This window comes from Abramis brama (genome assembly GCF_963993115.1).
Source record: "Abramis brama genome assembly, chromosome: 21".
In the NCBI taxonomy this organism is placed as follows: Eukaryota; Metazoa; Chordata; class Actinopteri; order Cypriniformes; family Leuciscidae; genus Abramis; species Abramis brama.
The window spans coordinates 9,812,700-9,837,848 of NC_139983.1; the positions used below are offsets into that span (position 1 = coordinate 9,812,700).

At 38.8% G+C, this 25,149-nt stretch overlaps 1 protein-coding gene across 2 annotated transcripts in view; it reads right to left on the reverse strand.

Annotated features, from left to right (window-relative positions):
* The window catches only part of grm1b (glutamate receptor, metabotropic 1b), a 29,512-nt gene extending 5,358 nt beyond the window's left edge, over window positions 1-24,154 (reverse strand). For both annotated transcript variants that reach the window (XM_084096055.1, XM_084096056.1), the window contains exons 1-8: window positions 24,089-24,154; window positions 22,739-23,559; window positions 21,368-21,617; window positions 14,982-15,217; window positions 10,511-10,757; window positions 10,157-10,325; window positions 9,898-10,024; window positions 4,532-5,462 (exon numbers count right to left, since the gene is read on the reverse strand). In XM_084096055.1, the coding sequence (XP_083952181.1) occupies window positions 4,532-5,462; window positions 9,898-10,024; window positions 10,157-10,325; window positions 10,511-10,757; window positions 14,982-15,217; window positions 21,368-21,617; window positions 22,739-23,459 (2,681 nt within the window). In that variant the 5' untranslated portion in view covers window positions 23,460-23,559; window positions 24,089-24,154. The remainder of the gene's footprint in view (window positions 1-4,531; window positions 5,463-9,897; window positions 10,025-10,156; window positions 10,326-10,510; window positions 10,758-14,981; window positions 15,218-21,367; window positions 21,618-22,738; window positions 23,560-24,088) is intronic.
* Between the last annotated feature and the right edge of the window lie 995 nt (window positions 24,155-25,149).

Below are 25,149 nucleotides of genomic sequence, written 5' to 3' on the forward strand. Positions count from 1 at the left end.
TTCGCTGACACCAGTGCCAGCAGCTGTTTTATAAGACATCATCCTTATATCCGAGGATTCTAATGGCTCAAATGGTGGTTCACAAATAGCCTCCAGAACTACAATCAGGTCCCATGATGGCAGCATTGATTTTGTAACAGGCCATAGACACCACACACAAGAAACTGAATGGCAAGCAGGTGCACACTTGCCGCAGCAACATTAATGCCCTCATGACAGACCGAAATGGCCGCCAAGTAAATTTTCAGCGTGGAATGGGAGCGACCTTCCTCCAGTAATTCTCAATATTCCCGCAATTAGGCATTAATAAGGCAACAAAGATCTTCGCCCGCACCACTCTTCAAATATGCACATAAAGCCCCCTTGTCGACAGCGGCCTTGTGCTCTGTGGCCACAACATTGATTGTGAGCCCCGCTGCCTTCAGATTCTCCCTCTCAGCGTGTAGGCTCATTGAGACCACAGTTCTGGCTGAGGGTGTAGAATCTGCCCCCGCTGTCTGAGACAGCAGGGAAGACACCATGGTGTCCCTGACAGCAATGTTACGATACTTGCGCACCATGTCTTTGCTGGCCAGCAAGGGGCCACTAAAATCAGAACCTGACAGAACCTGCTGACGCACTTTGTCTAGCATGGGCTGTTTCAGCTCTGTCGCTGACCACTCCCCATTTATAGAGCTCCCCATCCATGTAGTTACACATCTGTCGTCACCACTATACGTGACGTAACCCTGCCCAGGGAGATTCCCTCTCTCAACAGATTCCCAGGGGATCGGAGCTCAAATGTTGCGTGGCATTCAGCCCAGTCCTCAGGAATGCAGGCATAAAGAGGAGACCCAGCCGAATGACCGCTATCATTGAGGCCATGAGCCCCAGCAGTCTCAACACTTTACATACTGACAGCATAGCTGTGTTCTGTCCTGAATCTATTCCTAAACCGAGATACGAAATCTGCTGATTTAGACCCAGGGAGCTCTTCTTGAGATTTATTAAGAAACCCAGAGCTCATAAATCGGAGACAAGTGCTTGCGCTTGCAACACTGCACTGTCTGTAGCCAGGAGAAGCTCATCTAAATACGCAAACACTCTCATGCCCTGATGACGCAGCAGAGCCAATGCCGCTTCTGCACATTTCGTAAATATGCAGGGTGCTAGGGACAGCTCGAATGGCAGGACCTGGAATCCGTATGCAGTCCCCTTGAAGGAGGACCTCAGGAATTTTTTGTGCCCTGGGCGGATTGTGATATGGAAATATGCATCGGTCAAATCCACCAATGTATACCATTCCCGAGGACACAGAGAGCATAGCAGGTGACGTACTGTACGCATTTTGAACTTGTAACATCTGAGATGCTTGTTCAACTGCTGTAAATCTAGGATAGGGTGCAAGCCCTCACTTTTCTTTGGGAAGATCTGACTTTGCTAGCTTTAATCTAAATCACTATCATTCGCAAAACACGCTAGCCTTCCACTAGCCTGTTAATATGCCATCCGTATTTGCCGTCTTTTTTTGCTCGCGCCTTTTCGAGTCCATCAAACAACTGTGGTGAGTAGGATCAGTTAACAAACATGGTGAGTCATGTCTTCTCCTATTATTTTCACTTGCACTTCATGTCACATTTATAGTATAGCCTTCTCTGTCTAAAATTAACAATAAAGAGGTGTGTGAACTTGCAAGTACGATGTCAGGCACTGTAATTTGCTCTGGCCCCCTTCCTGTTCAAAGGAGTGATGAGATACTTAGTAGACTGTCCTAACTCAATGGCTGGCTGGCTAAGTGGTGTCCGCAAAACAAATAAAAACAAATATAATGCAGATGAGCAAATGATAAAGCTCGGGTTGCTGAATATTCGATCCCTTTCTTCAAAAGCACTTATTGTTAATGATATGATTACAGACCATAACCTAGATGTGCTGTGTTTGACAGAAACTTGGGTAAAACCAGACAATTACATTACTTTAAATGAGTCCACCCTGCAAGATTACTGCTATAAACATGAGGCTCGTTTAAAAGGAAAAGGGGGAGGTATTGCTGTAATGTATAGCAATATCTTCAGTATTACTCAGAAGTCTAGTTTCAAATATAATTCTTTTGAAGTGGTGGTGCTTTCTCTAGCGTAAGTGATATATCCTGTTTGACATTTGTGCTGGCTACTGTATACAGGCCACCAGGGCACCATACAGATTTTATCAAAGAATTTGCTGATTTTCTATCAGAGTTAGTACTGGCTGTAGATAAAGTCCTAATTGTTGGTGATTTTAATCCATGTAGATAATGAAAATGACGCAATGGGATTAGCATTTACAGACATTCTAAACTCTATTGGAGTTAGACAACACGTGTCAGGACCTACTCATTGTCGTAATCATACTTTAGATCTAATATTGTCACATGGAATTAATGTTGATGCCACTGAAATTCTGTAGCAGAGCGATGACATCTCAGATCATTATTTAATCTTGTGTATACTTAATTTAGCCAAGGTTGCAAAGCCGACTCTGTGTTATAAATATTGTAGAACTATCACCTCTGCCACTAAAGATTGCTTTATAAATAATCTTCCTGATCAGTTTCATCTCCTCAGCATGCCAGATAGCTTAGAACTCGATGTTGCAGTAGAAATTATTGACTCTCTCTTTTCCAGCACTTTAGACACAGTTGCTCCATTGCGCTTAAAAAAGATTAAAAGAAATAGTCCATGTGAACAATATCACATGAGTAGCAGTGCGATATCGCTCTATATCAGCATTGGTGTGATTCGGCCGTAAGCAATCACAATTGCGTTTATAGAACAGTTTGATGGCACAATTGTGTAAATAAATAAGAAACAACAACAGTGTCTTTAAAACCCCTCTTCTGTACAGAACTACTTCCTTCCAACCACAGATTAAAATCTCAAGTTGACAGTTTAACAGTTGAGCCCAAGCCTCCGTTACTAAGTCTAAAACGTAACTTTAGAACTTCGTTAAAGCTTATTGTATTATGTAGAGTATTATGAGAGAGAGAGAGAGAGAGAGAGAGAGACAGAGAGAGAGAGAGAGAGAGAGAGAGAGAGAGATCGACTAAGCGAGTGAATTACATGCATCTAGCTGATATTCTTCAGGTCAATCTTATATTCATTATAATCACAAAATCAGTGTGAATGCCCACTGATGAATATGAATGAATATCTTTGTCTTTGTCCTTTTAACAGTTAAAGGGATTTTACATGACCGCATTAGTCAATTAATTTTTTGGTTGCTTTTTATAAGGTGTAGTTTAAAGTAAAAATAACGTCTAACAAACTTGCTACTGACTCACTCATAAAGACAGTCTTTGCTGCCTAACTTTAACACACTGAACGGCCGCTGATGGCCTTGAGCTCACATGTCCGCAAACATCTAAACAAATTGTCAAATAGGCGCTATGTTAGTCACATATTTGAGATCTAAATAACTACATTCTCTCACAGAACAACAGTTGTATTTGTAAAATTATAGTGGGTTTGCTCATCCGCCATGACAATCAGTGTGAGTAATGCTGCAAGTGGTGTGATACAAAAGGTGAAACTGCTTCTTTGGTGATACTGGTAGAATATCGCATGGCTGGAGAAGGCTCTTAGCCAATCAGATTCGAGAACCAGTGTATATAAATATAAAATTAAAAATTAGCAAATTAAAAAAATTACATTAAAAAAATAGCAAATAGCAGCATTTCTACTAATACACTCAGACTTTTGGTCCCCACTTTATATCACAAAATACATTACAAATAAAAGGAACTTCAGCTTATTTGATTATTTTCCCATTTTATTTGGAATTTGATGGACTCAAACCAAACACCAGATTATTCATAACAAATTAATTAATCTGGCATCAGTGCACAAACAGCTTCGTATAATGGGACATTTGAATTGAAAAAATACTTGTAAAACAGTATTTTAACAGTAACAGTAAAACTAATATTATAAAACAATTAGTAGCAACTCTAAATTCTGACCACAGCTGTTGCAAAACAGCATATATACATAATATGATCTATATTAAATGCAACAAGTTGCAACCGTAAACAACTAGTTGCAGAGGTTATACATATCTTGACTTGTTTGTGACAAGTCCTTCTCTGTATTTTTGCTTTACTTTTTTGTAATATATTACATATATATTAGAAATATATTTACTGTGGAATAAAAATTATAGCAAAATCTTTTTCCAGCTGACACATTCCTTCCATTATCTGATATTCACCATGAAAACTCCAGCAACTCAATAATTGGTTGTAGAAGAATAATAACTCTTGCACTTGCCATTACATACATCTAAAGCTACTATAGTCACACAGTCTCTCTCAGCCCTGCTGCTTAGAAGCCCCTGGGTGTGCAGGTTTTAATTGTAGTTGACCTGAAATTCACAAGATGTCTGAGAGAGCCGTTAATTGAGTAAGCTCCTGGAAATGGCATGATCCTGAGGTCTGGAGAGAATTACAGGACTGGATCCATGGGCTCTAGTGCAACAGGACGGAGAGAGACTGCGCTAATGCTGCTGAGCTACTTACTTGGCATTTCCAGATGCGTTCTTCTTACGTTTGAACATGTTTAGTAGGCTGTTGCTCCTGCAAGCAATTTTTCCATCGCCCACATGCATACGCACCACATCGGAGGTGGTGAACGCGCTGCGTACGTTCCTCTCGGGTTTAGCGAGTATTATGTACATTTTTGGCGTGAACATGCAGCCGAGAGCCACCGTCACGCTGAGACTCACAGAGAAGGACGTGGTGATGATCTTGTAGTTGGAGCCGAAGTAAATCGGCACAAAGGCCAACCAGATAATACAGGTGGTGTACATGGTGAAGGCAATGTACTTTGCCTCGTTAAAGTTGGCAGGGACATTGCGAGTTTTAAACGCATAATAGGTGCAGCTGAGAATGAGCAAGCCATTATAGCCCAGTGGTGCCACCATGCCTACATTACTGGTATTGCATATTAGAAACACTTCTCGAATACTGGGGTAGGACTTAATAGGCTCTGGAGGCTCCAAGATGATCAACGTGACCTCCAAAGTCAGTTGCACGCTGATGAGGATGAATGCGATCACCACTTGCGCCCAGGCACTCATGAAGCGAGGTTTACGTGTGCATATCTTCTTTTTGCTGCCGGCCAGAATGCGAGCAATGCGGTTGGTCTTGGTGACGAGAGCCGAGTAGCACATGGAGGCAGAGAGGCCAACGAGGAGGCGCTGTAGGTAACAGGAGGCTAGGGTGGGACGGGCGATGAGAGTGAAAGGGCAAATGTAACCCAGGAAGATGCCAGCCAGGATGATGTAGCAAAGTTCACGGCTGGAGGACTTGACGACTGGCGTGTCTCGGTACAGTATGAAGATGAAGGTGACAAAACTGGTCACTAGGATGCCCAGACATGAAAAGACGACAGCAGCAATGGATTCAGGATGACTCCACTCCAGGTAGCGCAGGGGAAGTGGCTCACAGACTGAAGAGACAAGACAAAATTATTATATCAATGTGAGAGTATGAACAATACATGAAATTAGTATTAAAATTGTTAGTTAGGCAAGCATCACTATTATTATTGCTGTACTATTGTAGTACTCGAGACCACTTTTTGAAGGTCTCAGTCTTGTCTAGGTATCAACCGCATTTGTAATTGTACTAGGTCTCATCTCGGTCTCAGACCAATAGGACTCTGGATTTTATTTCAAGAACAGTCAAGACCACAACTGCAGGGACATCATTTAATTTCCTGTGCATTGTCAGATTTATTTTACATGCTCTACATAGTGTATTATTCTAACTATATACACTGTTATTGTTATACTATTCTAATTTTATTAAATATAAGACATTTCTCATTTATCTGTCAGATGAAATTGCAGAGTGCTGGTCTGGTCAGGTCTTGTCTTGGTCTCAACCCCTCAAGTCTTGATCTTGGTCTCACACTCAGGTCTTGGTTTAGGTGATCTTGACTACAACACTATACTGTGCTATTAGCGGTGTGCAATTAATTTTCTAAGCATCAAACTTTCCATTTTGTCTGGTGTACAATTAAGTGACCAAAAGAATCCTGATTTACACTGAAGGGGGGGAGCCGAACCAAAAAAACAGATCAGAAAATCCTAGGAAACCACTTTGAATAGCAACTGCATAGCAACACACACAAAAAAAGTGTACCAGTAACCACCTAGCAATGCCGTAGGCAACTACTCAGAAATGCACCAAACCCCACTCAGAACATGGGACATTAAGTAACCACCTAGCAATCCCCTAGCAACCTCATAGCAATGCACAAAAAACAAAACCACATAGCAACATCCTGGCAAACGCCCACAAATTTTTTGAATGTGTTCTGTTGATTTAGACCAGTAAGCAACCACCTAGCAATGTCCTAGCAACTCTTTTGAACACCCTAGCAACTGCATGGAAATGCACCAAAACCTCAAAAATAACAATTATGAACATTCTAGCAACTGCATAACAATACACTTAAATGTTTCAGAACAACTTTTAACCACATAGCTGTCATGAAACAGAAGGATTCACACAGGTAAAGTAATCAACAGGTTTATTTGCAGAAGTATGTGATCACAACGATGGAAGCAGGTGAGTAACTGATGAATATAGTGTTCAGGATGGATATCTGGATGAGTAATGGTCTTATCTGTTGCAGGTTCGGAAAAGGAGATCGAGGCAGATGAATGAAGACGGATGAAGGAGGAGGAAGAGGAGCAGGCGGAGGGCTGGCAACAGGAGTGGGTGAAGGACGGGAGAAGGCGGGCAGAAATTCAAGAAGTCTACCCGGAGAGGGAGGGAGGGAGGGAGGGCGGGTCCTGGAGGCTGACGAGGACGTGGTTAGGAGGGACCAGAGGCCTCCAGGGCGGATCGGCCATCGTGGCCTTTCCATGGGAGTCCGGCTTGGCCACTATGGCCAGGGACCTATAGCCCCCCCAAAAAATTTCTTGGGTGGAGTTATGGGCTTACGCTCAGGCTCAGGAACAGACTCAGGAACAGGTCTGGAACAGGAATAGCCTCTGACGTGGCGACGGCCATCTTGGTCGGGGACGAGGGCTCAGGCGTGGCATGAAGCTCAGGCTTGACAGGCATGACGTGAAGAAGCTCAGGCTTGACGTGAAGAAGATCTGGAAGGGTGGTCTCAACGTGAAGAAGATCTGGAAGGGCGGTCTGGATGGGATGAGACTCTGGAAGGGTGGTCTCGGCAGGACGAGTCCCTGGAAGGGTGGCCTCGGTGGGACGAGACCCTGAAAGGGTGACCTCGGCGGAATGAGACCCTGGAAGGGTGGCTTGTGGGCTGAAGCGGGCTCAGGAACCGGCAGCGAAATCTCAGGCACGGCTGACATGGCGTGAACAGTCTCTGGCTCGGCAGGTATGACGTGAAGACATTCAAATGGTGTGGCGAGGAAGAGGTGATGGTGGTTGAGTGGCGATGTAATCATCAGCCTCACCCACGGTGAAGGCTAAACCACTCCACAACAGCACATGATCCCTGGTTTTGCGGCTGAAGCTGGCTGGTGCAGAGGATCGTCCAGTCCAAGCCCAAACACGTTCTTTAGGACATCAGCTGTCCAGTTGACCTGGTGTGAAATTTCTAGGAAATCTTTCACATAATTCGATCGGACAGCCATCCTGGAAACAAATGATCAGACGATCGGTTGGTTTTTGATGGATGCGGGAAACGCCCATATTTTATGTTTATGGTCTGGTCTTCTGTCATGAAACAGAAGGATTCACACAAGTAAAGTAATCAACAGGTTTATTTGGAGAAGTATGTGATCGCAACGATGGAAGCAGGTGAGTAACTGATGAATATAGTGTTCAGGATGGATATCTGGATGAGTAATGGTGGAAAGAAATGGAGATCGAGGCAGATGACTGAAGACGGACGAAGGAAGCAGGATGACTGAAGACGGACGAAGGAAGCAGGATGACTGAAGACAAATCGTTCGCGCAGGTAAGTGTTCTTTGAGGGAACGACAAGACCAGACAATGGTGAACTGCAGTGGGAAGAGTTATATAGTGCTGGATGATGATCAGTGAAGATTGGTGACAGGTGACAGCCATCTCTGTGATTGGGAAGTGCATGCAGGTGAGGGCCAGGGAGGATGATGGGAAATGTAGTGAGGAGGTGGTGACTAGCTGGTGACCGTGACAATACCAATGCCCTGGCAACTGCATAACAACACACTTAAATGTTTCTGAACACCTTTTAACCACATAGCAATGCCCTGGCAACCTCTAAAAAAATTGGGGCTGTTTTCTTTTAAAAATGGGGCCAAGACACCTGCAGAGCTTTTTCTCATTTTACTGTGGACTCAAATTATTCATAAGATGTGATGCATTATGAATGTATGCCTCCACCAATATGCAAACACTTTAAGAGGCCAACAGGAGATTGAGCGTACATTGTTGAATATGAAATAAAAATGACAAAAGCGTTCACTTCGCATTGCTGCGTGTCTTTGTAGGACTGGCCATCTGAGTGTGGCCAGCTCGCTTATGCACCAAGTGCTAAAGTAGGTTTCCAGCTCACCTAAAAATAAACAGCACCTCCACTAAGGGAACGGCCATAAGAAAGAACCAAGCCAAAGGAGACTTGAGAGACTGCAGCAGGAGAGAGGAAATGAATGCTTCCTCATTACCAAAACCAGAATTCATGAAAGCTAGACCCTTTTACGAAAGATTAAAACTCAAGGACACAACCATTTACATCTAGCAGGATATGAAAAACTTCCTAAAAGATAAATAAAATTCATATTTTTCAGCATTCCTGACATTGCCGCATGGGTTTTTCTTGAGCTATGGTGAATCTGTGCATTACGGCAGAAACATATATGGAACTATAGAGAGAACTAATGAAAAATACATTGCTAGGACACTCTAAGCTGCTGCATTGACATTGACCATCATAGTGTATGAAAATAGGCCAGAGAAGTAGGCAGTGAAGTAGGGCTGTCACAGGCGATAAGTTGTACGGCACAAGCAATCTGTAAAAATGATAAATGGCCTTCAGGAGTCATGGGAAACCTTTTGAAAATAGGACAGTGAAGGTCTCTTAAATAGCCAAATCAGTAATAATGCAAGACTTGGAGAATAATCCTCTGCATGGGTGTTTGATGCTTTGATTCAGACATTTTCTTTTGACTTCAAAACTCAAAACCGATTAAAGTGAATTACCAAAACTCTGGGCAAAAGCACCATAGATAAATCTTTAAGTACTGGATTTTGACATTTTCTGAAGAAATTTTCTGTGCTTGTCCATTCAAAAGTCACCACAGTAAGTCTGATTGCTTAGAAAAATAATATTACACCTCTCCTCAACAAGCCTGATAGAATAAATGCTGACAGACAATGGATTGTTTTAAGATGCAGACTAGCTTATATATTTGAATATTTAGTTTTAAACATTCAAATGAAGACCGGTTGATTGTCACATAATTTCCCTTTAGTGTCTCCATTATTTCTCTAAGACAACTACGAGACTAAACAGAGAACTTTTGGAGACTTTTGCTGAAGTCTCTTGACTCTCAGATTTGCATTTATTTATTTATTGCTAAGAAAAAGACCTTAGTAATCTCATATGTCTCTTCAACAGCTTGAAAAGAGATCTCAACCTCAACAAGAAACTAAGATACTTAAGCTTTTAATCTGAGTCTTCAATACGACCTCATAGATTTCTCATCAAATTCTTCCAAGATCAAATTTTCTAAGCTATACTATGCAGATTCATTTTATACAGTAGATTTATACTTCTGCTTGGTCCACTATAGTCACTATTAGTATCTATTTTTACTTCTCCTGAGGAATTTTAGGAGAAACATCTGACAGAGTGAAATCTGACCACATTAAACAAAATAATTATTGCAATAAAATGATGACTATTGCAAATGAAGTACCGTGCAGTTCTTCGTCTGGCCACCATCCCAGCTCACAGGCTTTGCAGGTGAACTCATCCTGGACATATTCATTGTCCTTGCAGGCTGTACAAATCCAACAACAGCTCACCTCCCCTTTCCTGATCACCTGTGAGGACACATTACACACATTTCCCCAGTGGACTAAAGTTTCTTTAAGAAGGAGCAACTTAAAATAACGGCAACAATACAAATGCATCTACATGAGGGTTTTTAAATGCTAATAAATATACAAACTTACCTTGATCTCTCCTTTGGAGCAGGGCTCACTGCAGACAGATCGGACCATCTCACTGCGGTTCATCTGGATCATATAATCATCAATACTCAGAATGCCTTCATGCCACGAGCCGACGTTTATATAGTCATAGACTCCAGGCTCTACATGCTGCAGGTTCATAATGTCATACCTTCAAAAAAGAAAGACACAAAGTTATTTCCAGAAATTCCTGCAAGTGAGTGTTTGCTGAAGCCAGGCCATTGGACATATTGGATGCAACTCCACTGTGGTTTAAAAATTAATTAATAGCTATTTTTGTGTTATTCATTTAGTGCATAAAATGTAGCTTTATGTAGGCCAGTAAGTAAGACTGACCTGCCTGGCGAGTCCCCGTTTTCATCGAACCACACATCTTCTCCAGACACACCAGTAAAGGAGGTCTTGAGGAGAAAGTCTAGCAGTTTGCTGCCATCAATGGGGTCCATCGCCTCACAAAGTCCCTTGTAACCCGGGCACAAGTACTCATGCATATCATGAAGGCCGTGAGCCATGGCATAGATGGCATTAATGACGAACCCCATCTTACTGTCCTGGACATAGTTATCCTCAAGGCTTTCATAACCTGAGAGAATCAGCAAACCAAACAGCAATTATTAGAGCATCACTACGAAACAAATTGAGCGTCTTAGTCAACATAAAACAACATTTGCAACCCAATTTACTTCCTTATATATCTAAACACCTTTTTGACTATTGGTTAACATTGTCCAACAGCCTGCATGGCCTAAGTGATGTTAGCTGAAAAGGAAAGTCTTTTTATACAGACAATGAAGACAAATAGTTTTTCTTTGGAATATCGTGCACAGTAAAACCAGAAACATGCATTAAGAAAGTAAATAGGGTCCATTTTGATTTCATATTGACTACACTAAATCATTTAGCAATACCTGCATATTCTACAAAATAATTATTCCACTTTTACTGAAATGAAAATCACTGTTACAAAAAACCCCCACTGTAACAGTTCAGCCATATTTTCCGACCACATTTTAAATATAATTTTTGAGCACTTGAAAGGGAACGATAGGGTGTCCAGAGACACATTATTATTCCAAAGCCACGGGCGACAGGACAGTAAGTTCTTTCTATTTCCATTGGACAGTGAATCAAAAGACAGCAGCATTAAAACAGAAGATCAAAGGAAATGCTTGTTGCCATGGCGAAGCAAACCATTTATGTAACCAAACTCAGCATTGAATTAGTAATGGTCATGATGTTGACATTATTATTAATTGAGCAAGGAAATTAATTATTCATCCATGTTCTCATTCTTGCCCGCCTCCCTCAAGCAAATGTAAATGTGGCTGACAATTGAAAAAAAAGGTCGCTGTATTGATTCAAAGGAACGGGCAATGTCAAAGGACACCCTATCGGATCATTATCTGGTGATCTGTAACAAGCCAGCAGGAAGCAGTATCAGGCACCGTATGATATATATGATGATTTTGAAGATTAAGAAACACATTTTCAAAGAAAACTCTCATCATAACATGGCTCTCACATTACACATGTGTAAAATAAAGGGCATTGCAGCAAGCAACGGGCGAAAGCTAAAACCTAGGCATGCTTCGCTGAAAATGCTGTCTTAGTTGATCCCTCATTTTAAATGGGCACAAACCATAAGAAAGGAGTGACACTTTGAGGACAAACTGAAACATTAAATCCATGTTTTATTAATGATAGAGGCAGATTGCGAGAAGGATTTCTCAGTGTTTCTTACACCCTCGCTCTCTATTCAATCATTTATGTGCAAAAACAACATATTTTCTATGGTATGTCAAAGGTTTGTTTCCATGCAAAGAGAAATATTTAGGACAGAAGGTCTCAGTAAAGATATGATACTGTGCTATGATATTTCAACTCAAATATCCTCCCAGCATATAAAAATGTATCATCAAATCTCATTATCATTACGAATAAAATCATTACGATAATCAGATAAAAATGTTTGAAATGTATACGAATGTGTTTTACTTTAACTTTAACTTTCTAACACATTTTTGACATTTTGTAATATTTTACTTTTTAGGAGTAAATAAATAAGTAGTCTGCATATACCTGTAGGCCTATTATGGCCCCATTTACCATGTTTAAAATTCTGTGTAAATTTTGCTGGATTATAATGTGTCCCACTATTATTTGTGTCAAAAATAGTGAACAACAAAACACCAAACACTCTAAAATTCTTCCACCACAGTCACAGTATGACATCGATACAGTGTTTTTTGTTTTTTTTGTTTTTTGTGTGTGCATATTTAGCAGATGCATGTTGTAAGTGGAGCCAAATCTATAGAAATAAGAAGCGTGACCTCTTTATTTCTTCTCTCTGAAGGCTCTGATTAATATTAGCACAAGCAACTAAAAATGTTTGGAGCTTAAAAAAGTTCCCCATGCAGCATAGCCAACTGGCATGAGAGATCTAGTTAATGTTATTGGGATATACAGTAAAGTTAAAACCAAAGTGCCCTTACAGATGCCAATATTTTGGGGATAAACATCCCAATAACTTCATATATTAGAGGTCAACCGATATACAGTGCTGCTTTGTGACCTTATTGACAATAGTAAAGGACATTCTTTTCTAATAACCTTTACTAGTGATCCGAAATAGTAGAAAAAGACTTATGTTTTATACGGACACAGAATCACACAGCATAATTTACTTTAAGTTCATATGGTTGTACAATATCAGTCGACCTCTATCTATATTTCTGAAGTGAGGTGTCTCCACGTTAGCTCTTCAGAAAAATATTCACTTACCATCTTGGAGTTCTAGACAAAGAAATAATAACAGAACAACACACTATGACTATTTCTCTGTTTGATTATTTGTAACAGTTTTCATTTTGGCTTTATGTTCGTTGCACAGAGTTAAAATTATAATTTTGCTTCAAAATCATTTGACCAATGAAAGTTCACCTCTTGCCTAAAACAACTAAAAAAATAAAAAATAAAATAAAAATTAAATAGCAAAGCAATGCTGTAAAAAACACAGACATATATGGACAACTAACATGAAAATAGCATAAAATAAGATAATAAAGTGAGTGGCATGCTTCCCTGTATTTATAATGGCACTTAAATAAGTTGTACAAAGGTTCAAAAAATGTATTATCACGTTAAAATATTTATTGCATTGTGAAACAAGATGTGGCTGCAAATGCAGAAAAAAGTCAGGTGTCATTTTGACAACATGCTGAGTGTTGTCTTTAAATAAATAAATATCTTATGTTAATAAATATCAACCCAGCCAGCCAGAAATGTGCCATAAAAAGAGTTAATTTACCTAGATCACCTTTTTCAGTCAGCAGAGAATGTTTCAAAGATACAAAAAGAGCAAAAAACACAAAAATATGCCTTTAAATGAGTATAAACCTAATAAGCAAGTATTTTATTTTCTTCTGTTTTGGGAAATAACAGCTATACTGTAGCATGCAAAATGGGTCATTCCTGTTCTGCAGTACAGTTTTTTAACTTTTCTTTCAAATCTATATGCTTGTTGCAATTGCAATTTAAGAAGATATGTTTATAAAACATACTCTGGTCAGACACTTTAATAACTAGAAAATTAACAGCATGGCTAAGATGAGAGCTAAAGCTTGTCATTGCTCAGTGAAGTATTGACTAGTAAACATGGACTGTAATTTAATCAAACAGGATGAAAAACAAAACATGATATTTAAGAAATATAGTAGAAATGACCAGGTAAATTGTTGGGCAGGTTTTTATAATAACTAGCTGCAAAGAGTTAGGCCATTTAAGATGATTAGCTTAAGATGATTATATAGATAATTTTTAGGCTATATAATAGGCAATAACGAGTACGGAGCCCACATTAGTTTGATATTATGAGCGCATCTGAAAAATAGCAAATAGCGGAGGAACTGCTGCATGTCCTAAACATGAGCCATGCTTTATATTAAGAACTTCAAAATAATTGTTAAGATATAGTTAACGTGGCTTGCCCTGTCAGATGCTCTGACAGATACTTGCGCTGTTTAATGCAGTGTTTTCCTCAGTGCATAACTTACATTTTACAGGTATATTCTCCATCTGTAAATGTTAGAAAGTCATGCAAATATTTAAATTTTGCTATCAGGAGTGGACGAGTCTCCTCATTTGCAAAAGAATAGTACAATAATTTTGGTAAATATGTTTTGCTGGACATTAAATGTGCCGCATGTACATTTTTAAACCTACAAGTAGTGCATTTTCATTATAGCAGTAACTGTAAAGTGACTATTGTAATGGGGTAATCAAATGTGGGCTAATATAATTACTAAACTCAGATGAGTGAATGTGTTCCTCCTACCGGTTAAAAGTTTCACAATTCACTATCACCATTCAGCCCAAAAATACAGAGATATTTTTTTTTCTTTTTTTTTTTTGTCCATACCACAGAGCCCTAAAGAGGATCACATGGTCATAATAGTGAAAAAATATCTGCTTTATTCACAGAAAATTATAGAGGGCAAAGGATAAAGGATAATATTAGGAAAAAAACAAAAACGTAACTGATTACTAATTAAAACAATACCTAGAAGCTTGACACAGTTCAATTAGAGAAAGGAAAATATGAAGAAATACCTGGAATATTTCTAAATATTTTTTTTCCCCCATTTGAGAAATTAGTACATATGAGTCTTTAATTGTGATACTTTAATAAAAGAAAACTAACTCATATGAATTCATTAATATTTTATCTAATATTAGGTCATCTATGATGGGGACATGGAAATGTACTGCATAGGAATGACCCATATACAGCCTCTCTCACTCCTCATACCTGAGCAGTTCTTCTTATAATTCGTGTTTTCTTGTGGGTGTCCCGGGAGGCGACACTGGAAACGATACTGCCAGAATTCAGCAAACCAGGGGTTTCTATTGTTGGTGTTGAGGCGTAACTTCAGGTAGTAGTCATCAAAGGACGTGACCTCGGCTGACTGAAGCTTTATAGTGATGCCACCAACAGCTTCCTGCTCGTAGCCCTCCACGACCTCATCTCGGTCTGCCCAGCCATCACTGAAGGAAACCCGTCACAAAATTACCACCAACTTCCTTTTCAATCTCTCACCTACAATGCCTAAATAACACTGATGCTCGAGTGCATTGACCTACTTTGGCATAGACTCAGTAATGCTTACAATGCTTACTCTGTATTATAAGTTTCATCATTAGAGCATAAGTAATAAGATGATGGCTGCCAGCAGATTGGTGTAATCTTCTCTGAAAAAAATGCTAGGAGGTAATAAGTTAAATAGTGTGCAACTAGATGCCTCTGCAATGCATAAACTGCTGGCATATCAAAATAGCATGAAAACGTTTACATAGCAGGCGGTAGTCTATATTAGGCCAGCATTGGTCCAAGTTTTTTTTTTTTAGTCCATTCTTGCTTGAACCGTGAACGTGTGTTGCGCTTGAGTTCATAATGAAGGTATCTTTCTGTGGTCATGGCAATATCAGCACCATCTGCCTCTCAGCATCTTCCTGGCAGAGCGCCAAAGACTGACTATTATTAGTTGACACTTCATATTTCACAGATGACAACAATTTACCAGCAGCTGACAAGCATTGTGTCTTCTCAATGTATTACCAAAAAAATTAATAAAAAAATACCATAATCAAGTGTTTCTTCAACTTTAGGCACTTTTATGTCCCAGGGGATGATTTTAATTTAGATTTTTAGGTCAAATTAAATCTGTCTTGGAAAGTTTTTGACATGTCATATGTGAAAAACGTTTTTTTTTTTTCTCAATTCTTATAGACTAACTAACTAACAGACAGCTAACTTTCTATATAAACTGAAGTTAGTTTAACACTGAATAAAAATACAATATAAACTGACCTCAAGTTTTACCATTTTAAGAATAACTGCAAACACTGCAGTTTTATATATATATAATATAATTTGAAACATCATGGAAGATGCATTAGATCTGCGATCTGCGTTATTTTAAAGCTACACTATGTAACTTTTTCTTGTTCAAAATGGGATGGGATGGTGCTGCTCTTCTCTCTAGTAATATGGCACATAGTCTTAGAGCTCAAACATTAATTGGGGTTCAGGTCAGGAAGCAGACAGACTGACTAAACTGACCGTCTGCTAGCTGTCTCATGTCACTGAGGTCAGATAAATCTCATCACACAGAGACTCTTTCACCTAGATATCATCATATAGAGACTGTTCCCCGAATTAGGAAATAGAAAAAAAATTAATTGATCAACAAATAAAAAACAGATATAATACAAATGAACAAATGATTTTTGCTGAATATTCGATCCCTTACTTCAAAAGCACTTTGTTAATGATATGATCACAGATTGTAACCTAGATGTGCTGTGTTTGACAGAAACCTGGCTAAAACCAAACGATTACATTACTTTAAATGAGTCTACCCCGCAAGATTACTGTTATAAACATGAGCCTCGTCTGAAAGGCAAAGGGGGAGGTATTGCTGTAATTTATAGCAATATCTGCAGTATTACTCAGAAGTCTAGTTTCAAATATAATTCTTTTGAAGTGTTGGTGCTTAATATAGCAATATATAGTGTAAATGATAAATCACATTTGAGATTTGTGCTGGCTACTGTATACTGTATACAGGCCACCAGGGCACCATACAGACTTTATCAAATAATTTGCTAATTTTCTATCAGAGTTAGTACTGGCTGCAGATAAAGTCGTAATTGTTGGTGATTTTAATATACATGTAGATAATGAAAAAGATGCACTGGGATTGGCATTTAAAGACATTCTGAACTCTATTGGAGTTAGACAACACGTGTCAGGACCTACTCATTGTCGTAATCACAATCTAGATCTAATATTATCACATGGAATCAATGTTGATGCTGTTGAAATTCTGCAGCAGAGCGATGACATCTCAGATCATTATCTAGTCTTGTGTATACTTAATTTAGCCAAGGTTGCAAAGCCAACTCTGTGTTACAAATATATTAGACCTATCACTTCTGCTACTAAAGATTGCTTTATTAATAACATTCCTGATCAGTTTCATCTCCTCAGCATTCCAGATAGCTTAGAAGAACTCGATATTGCGACAGAAACTTTTGACTCTCTCTTTTCCAGCACTTTAGACACAGTTGCTCCTTTGCGCTTAAAGAAGATTAAAGGAAATAGTCCAACGCCGTGGTACAACGAGCACACTCGGGCCCTTAAGAGAGCAGCCAGAAAAATGGAGCGCAACTGGAAGAAAACAAAACTAGAGGTATTTCGCATTTCATGGAAAGAGAGCACAATTGCGTACAGAGAGGCCTTAAAAGCTGCTAGATCTGCTTATTTTTCAGCCCTTTAAGAAGAAAATAAACAAAACCCTAGGTATTTATTTGAAACAGTGGCTAAATTAACGAAAAATAAAGCTTCAACCCCAGACGTTTCCAAGCAGCACAGCAGTAATGACTTTATGAACTTCTTCACTTACAAGATTGATAATATCAGGGAGAAAACTATAACTATGCAACCGTCTACTACCTCTTCTTAATATCATTAATTCATCTTTGTCATTAGGATACGTACCTAAAACCTTTAAGCTGGCTATGATTAAACCGCTTGTTAAAAAAACGCAACTTGATCGTACAGAATTAGTCAATTACAGACCGATCTCAAATTTACCTTTTCTGTCAAAGATACTAGAAAAGGCAGTATCTTCACAACTGTGTTCCTTTTTAGAAAGAAATGGTATCTGCAAGGATTTCCAGTCAGGATTTAGACTGTACCATAGTACTGAGACAGTCACAAATGATTTGCCCTTATCATCCGATTGTGGTTGTATCTCGCTATTAGTGTTACTCGATCTTAGTGCTGCATTTAATACTATTGACCACAACATTCTTTTAAATAGACTTGTTGGCATTAGTGGAATTGCATTAGCATGGTTTAAATCATACTTATCTGACCGTTATCAGTTTGTAGCAGTAAATGAAGACATCTTATCGATCACAAGTTCAGTATGGCATACCACAAGGTTCAGTACTAGGACCGTTGCTGTTCACTCTGTACATGCTACCCTTGGGAGATATCATTAGGAAGCATGGAATTAGTTTTCACTGTTATGCTGATGATACGCAGCTCTATATTTCTTCATGCCCTGACGAAACTTACCAATTCACAAAATTAACAGAATGCATAGCTGATATAAAAAACTGGATGACTAATAATTTCCTACTTAACTCTGAAAAAACAGAGATTCTAATTATTGGACAAAAAACTTCCTCACGTAATAACCTAGAATACTGTCTAACATTTGATGGCTGCTCTGTCAAGTCTTCGTCGTCGGCTAGGAACCTGGGTGTGCTCTTTGATACCAATCTATCATTTGAAAGTCACGTTTCTAGTATCTGTAAAACCGCATTCTTCCATCTTAAAAATATATCTAAATTACATCATATGCTCTCAATGACAAATGCAGAACAATTAGTTTGTTCATCAAGTCTAGATTATTGTAATGCTCTTATGGGTGGTTGTCCTGCACTCTTAATAAATAAACTACAGCTGGTCCAAAACGCAGCAACTAGAGTTACTAGAGTACTAGAACCAGAAAGTATGACCATATTAGCCGAGTTCTGTCAACACTGCATTGGCTCCCTAAACATTGTATACATTTTAAAATATTGCTGATTACTTACAAATCACTAAATGGTTTAGCTCCACAGTACTTGAGTGAGCTCTTAACGCATTATAGTCCTTCACGTCTATTGCGATCTCAAAATTCTGGCCAGTTGATAATACCTAGAATGTCAAAATCGACTGCTGGCAGTAGATCCTTTTCCTATTTAGCACCAAAACTCTGGAACAGTCTTCCTAACATTGTCCGGGAAGCAGACACACTCTGTCAGTTCAAATCTCTTTGACCTAGCATACACATAACATAACTTCTATAATTCAATGTTAAGATGCATAGATTAGGTCAGCCGGAACCGGGAACACTCCCCATAAATCCTGATGTACTTGTTACATTATAAGAAGAAAGGCGTCTATGCTAATATTAGTCTCTCTGTTTATCCCGAGGTTTCCAGGCCGTATCCAGGCCGTATCCAGATCTGATGAAGGACCTGCGCCTGGACACGACGACAACGCAGTCCGGAAGTGTCAACTAGTCTCTCCCCTGTGAAGGCCCCTTCTCCTTCTCTTTACCTCTGTACAGATAAAACGTTGTGAAAATAGTTCCGGTTCACATGGCTACGCGGAAGCGGCCCCTAAGTTAATAACTAATGATCTTTGCAACGGAAATGAATCGATCGACAATAACTTTATTCTAGAGCTGCTGTAAAGCCAAAACAATCTCTGTTACTTTAATTTCCTATTATCACTGTAAAGCTGCTTTGAAACAGTCCATATTGTTAAAAGCGCTATATAAATGACTTGACTTGACAAAAATAACAAAAATTGAAATAATGAGTCAATACATCATCAACATTTCTTCCAAAACGTGAGTCACTAAGATAAGCTTATTATACGTGTTTACATTTTAGACCTGTCGGGATGTTTTTGCGGGAATTTGCGTACATACGTCACTCGCCCGTGCATGTCTCATGGCGTAGGAGTGGCGTACACTGACAAAAAAGGTAACCTAAAATGATAACATCTAAATTAATTTATTTAATAATTTATTCCAAGTCAAAAATAGTATTTGATATTGTTGTATCAACCTAAATCCATTAGTTTATACCAACAAAATTATTTTTTATGGGTTAAATCAAGTAAAAAAAAAAAACACCATCTCTTTAAGGTGGACAATTTCAGGTTACCACTTTTTACAGTGATATGTTAGCTCTCAACGAGTGAGAAAGTTTAAAAGCAGATAATTCTCAAACCTCGAACAGGGAATCACCCATTTTAAACAAGCGCCGAACAGAGGAAGAATGCAACAGAGCTTGTAATAAAACAAGAATCAACATTGGCTTGGCATTTTTGGAGATGGGATTTGAAATGTAAAAGCGACACAGAGATGGCTTATTTATTACTCAATAGGTGAGTATGGTATTTTATTGAACAGATAAATTCCAATATGTAGCTCTCTAAAGGAGTTCATTGCAAAGCATTATCTACTGTAAAGGGTCATTTCATTATGGTTGTTGTGGTGTTGGGTAATTTCTTTTCAAGGAAGTACCGTGTCTATTAACGGGTAAAGCTACAGTAACGTCTTCAGCTTGTCAGCTTGAGATCCTTTCCATCTAAACTGGTTATATCTCTTAATGTGCTGTATGTATGTTTTTGACTACATTGAAGAATAAAAAGACCATAATTTGAAACAACTCTGGTGGAAGACAGTGACTGGATCTAAAACCTTCAGATGACACGCAGATTGTATCCACGCTTTTTGTAAGTTACCAAACTCGTGTTCAGAAAAGAGCGGCTCTCTTTCACTGTACAACGTTATAGAAAAATATGTGTTTTTGTCTCTTTGGAATGTAGTGAGGTAAAAACAGTTTTCCCGAAATAAAAATACTCTGATAAACCACACCAAAGAGAACTGTAGCTCTCTGATTCAAGTGGTGCTTTTTAATTTGAATACTCAACTATAGTTTATAACCTAAATATTTACATCTAATTTTACCTTTAAAAACTTAGACATGTCATGTGTCTTAAATTAGAATTTACTAAATTGAAATTTTTTCGTCATTTTTAGTTTTAGGGGGTTTCTAAAAGTGTCTCAAATCCATCATTCATCTCAAATAGCCTACATAACATTAAAACTGAATAATTTTAATTGATGCTGTGTACACACTTTTAACTAGTCAAATCAGCCTGGTGTGACTAGTATGTCTTTCAGTAAATAACTAAAGTATATGGCTATGAACTAGCCTCCTTTAAAACTGTCTCCTTGACCTAGAATAAAGCAGCCTTGGCCAATTGATGTTCCTCTTTTCACTTCATAGAGACTGCACTGGCATCAAGACAGAGGTTTGAAATACTTTACATCAACAAGAGAGGGTTCTGCAGAGCAAAAAAATAAATAAAAAAAACCTATGGGACAGTCATCCATCATTTTAATATCTTATTAATAGAAACCTGCAGCATCAGGAAATCATGATAATTTCTAAGCAGAATAGATCGCTTTATGAAACTATCAAGGATTATGCTTTAATTCCTTTAAATGTCCTTAATGTCCCTACACATTTCATTAAATTAAAAACTAAACACATAGTCACCTTCCGATGAGGAGGAATTCTCCAGTTACACCAAGGCGTCTCATGGCCATGAGGAGACCACGAACAGTCATTCCCTCGCAGAAACAGACCACCACACGAGCTTTGGGCAGACGCTCTCGAAGTTTTCTCAGCAGCCGGTCGAAGTGTTTCTCCCCAGCGTTGCTGTAGATCTTGTCAGAGTGTGCGATACACAGACCCTCCTGAGATACCAGTTCCTTAAAGGCCTCCATCCCACTCTCACCATAGTTCCCTGAAGAACGAACACCAACACAAGAGCATCTGCATCAGAGCTTCTCTCATTACCTCGATCCAGCTCACCTGGGACTGCAGTGAAAATGCAGTGAGATGGACAACTTAACAGCATCTTCAGAAGGTCTTAAAATCAGATGAACAATGCAAACTGACTTTAGCTTAACTTATTAACACCCGGTTTCACAGACAAGGCTTAAACTAGTCCCAGATTAAAGTGCATATTTGAGCTGTTTTAAAGCAACTTGCACTGAGATATCTTAAATCAGTGCCATTGTTTTGTCTCAAGATGCATACCACTGTTACTCAAAAAGTACAATATCATGTCAAGGGTGAGTGAAAAATATTAATGATTAAAGAGAATGAAAGAATAAACAAACAAATTAATGAACGAACCAACGCACAACACAAATAATGAACGACTGACTTGAGTGAATGAATGACGAATGAACAACTGAAAGAACAAATTAACACTGAATGAATGAACGAACTAACAAAATAATGACTGAAGGAATTAAGCAAATGAATGAATGAAACTACAGATTATAACACAGGCATTTATTTAATTGAATGATTTGAGAGCTCAGCTTGTGACCCTGATTGTGCTTTCAAATGCTGTTAAGAAGATTACAGTTTTACTTTTTAATCACAGATTGGGTTACATTTGGAATAATGGGCTGTGCTTGATATGAGACCAATATCAATCTCTTGATAATGATATGGTGATTAAAAAGTCTGTTAAAAATGTCTTGCAGTTTTGACCCTGCATGGTTCCAGTGATATTTGATCAGATCATTTCATGCTATTTAAATGTTTCTCTTGGACACCAATGAGACTATGGAAAGCAAATAGAAAAGTTAAATTCACAGTTTCTCCTCAGCAAAAGTTTCAGAATAGATCTTAACATGTCAAACCATGCTCCGATTTGATTTCAATACAAAACATTTCTTATCAAATTCTTCCAAAATCAAATGATCTAAGCTACTACACACATTCATTTGATAGTTATATACTCTTGTTTTACATCAAAATGTGTCTATTTTATTTCTCAGGAGAAACATCTTGATACTTCAGAATTCCAGGTCATACAGTATCCTGAGCTTCAGAAGAGCTATAACTCACCCTCAGTGTGAACGGCTGACACATACGTCCAGTTGTAGCGTTTCACAATGTCCAGGAGTGCTCTGGCCTGAAGAGTGTCAGAGGGCACGACCCTAAGGAAGTACTTAAAGAGGGTTTTATCACTCAGATCAATGCTTGTAGCCGAGTACGCAATCTGAGGGATGTTGAAGAGCTGCAGCAGGTTCTGAACTTGAATGGCCACTGAGCTGGATCCAGGTCCGATCACCCCAGCGATGGGCTTTTTGGTGGCCGGCGGCTGAGCAGAAAGATTTCCCTCAACACACCACTTCAACCCGTCTCTGTCATCACGGATGGAAATGAGAGAGTCTCTTATGAACTCAATACTCTGTTCCAAAGCCACTGATGAGTACCAGCAGGAGTCCCTGATCTCACAACCCAGAGTGATGTTGGGAAGAAGGTTGGGATCAGCGTTTATTCTATCGAGCGTGTGGAACATCGCTTCCACTCTTTGGATCCCGTACTGTTCCCTGATCTCACCGCACTTTCTCTCCGAGACCTTCTCTGCCGCCGGTTGATGATGGACAGAAAACAGAGCGCCGATGATGATATCGCCATCCATCCTTGCCACCGAGCGGGACGCTGCCCTGGGTATCACTGACATCTGATTTACATCAGCTGATGAGATGGGATGGGTACAAAACAATAAGACTGAAAGACACAAAATAATAATGACATTTATTCTCAGCATCATCGTCATCATGGTGTCAGATGTCTTCACTTCAAATCAGCTCCATCTTGCTGGTAAGAGACAGAGATATTTGTTGCATTCCAGTCCAGCCATGATGATCCAAACAGCTTCCCTGCAGAATAAAGACAAGAATTAATCACTTCATATCGCATTCTTGCAGCATCATACAGATAAAAAAAACTGTAAATGGTTTGTTCTTTTATAATTCATGCCAGTAGATTAAAGTCACTAAATTGTGGATTGCGTTGAACCAGAAATTAATTTTGTCAAGAGCGATTCAATCATAGTGAAAGTATATCATGATGCTTTGTAGATTATTTCTGATACAGATAGTTGATATTCATAAACAATATAAATGCACATCATCCTAGATATCTGCCATGGCCATGACATTTCTGAATCAAATATATATATTGAAACAGCTGGAGGAAAAAGAAGTTTCGATCTGAACAGGTCAGAGTTTCCTCAAAATTGCACCATGTGCCTGTAGACGAGCTGTTCTGTGTTATAATTTAACAAAAATATAATACCTGGTATAACAGCCGGCATGCAATAATTGCAAACAGGACATTAGTTTAGTGATCTGACTGATGTATATCTGTGTCATGCATTCAGTGCTCATTTAATCTGCTCATTCTCACCTGAAATCACAGCGTGTGTCGTCACATCTCTCTCCTGAGCTGCTGGAGCACAAACTGAGCCTCCCGTTTTCATCCTCCAACATGAGCGCAGGAACCTCCTCCTTTAGCATCACTTCATGTGAAAGCAGGTCAAACACCAGACACAGACACAAATACAGAGAAATTTTTTTTTAATCAAGTATGATATCTGTATGAGCATCTTGTTGCAATGAAGAAAATTAAACAAAAATGTGTTTCTATTATGTTTACTTCAGTTATATTAGGCTATATGAAGGCAGCCAGAAAAGTAGGCTACTGCAAGATTATCCAGATCTCATTTCCAGATAACTCCACAAAACATCTTCAAAAAGAAACAGATACACTCAGAAATGCACAGAAGTAACACAATTAGGGTTTGTAAGGAGACACTAATGATGCAGAACAGGAGGAGATATATTACATATTACAGTGTGCAGAATGTACAGACATTCAGACACTATGAATGTTTTGTGAACTATCCCTTATGTAGGCTACTGCCTTGAATTACTTTGAATTTATTGTCTTATTTTTTGTATCTTAATTTATTTGTTGTGCTTGATGCATGTATCCCCTGTGCTTTTTGTTCAATAAAAAAAAACAAAAAAACATTCAGACACTCCATTTCATTAAGCGGGTGACAGAGACCCCTAGTGGTGAGATGAACGAAATGCACTGGATGCCACATTCATTTGACCTTGAAACATCAAACCATCCCATCACTGATTCTGGAGACATGAGACAAAACATGTCCCACAGTTTCACCTGTTATTAGATTTTAAAACAAAATGTCCACTTTGAAATGAATCAGATGATCACAAGAATGTTCTTAACACAAATGTACCATTTAATTTGATTTTATAATAGTGATATTACATAATCACTCACTACCCCAAAACCTTCTGTCTTCAGACCACAATTCAATAACACTTTACTTTATATCTTGACAGAAGAAGGTTTATTTTTTAAAGGTTTCACAGCCGTGTCTCTACATTTTCAGAAGTGCTGTAAACTGAATAATACCGGTTGTGCAATATTGTCCATGA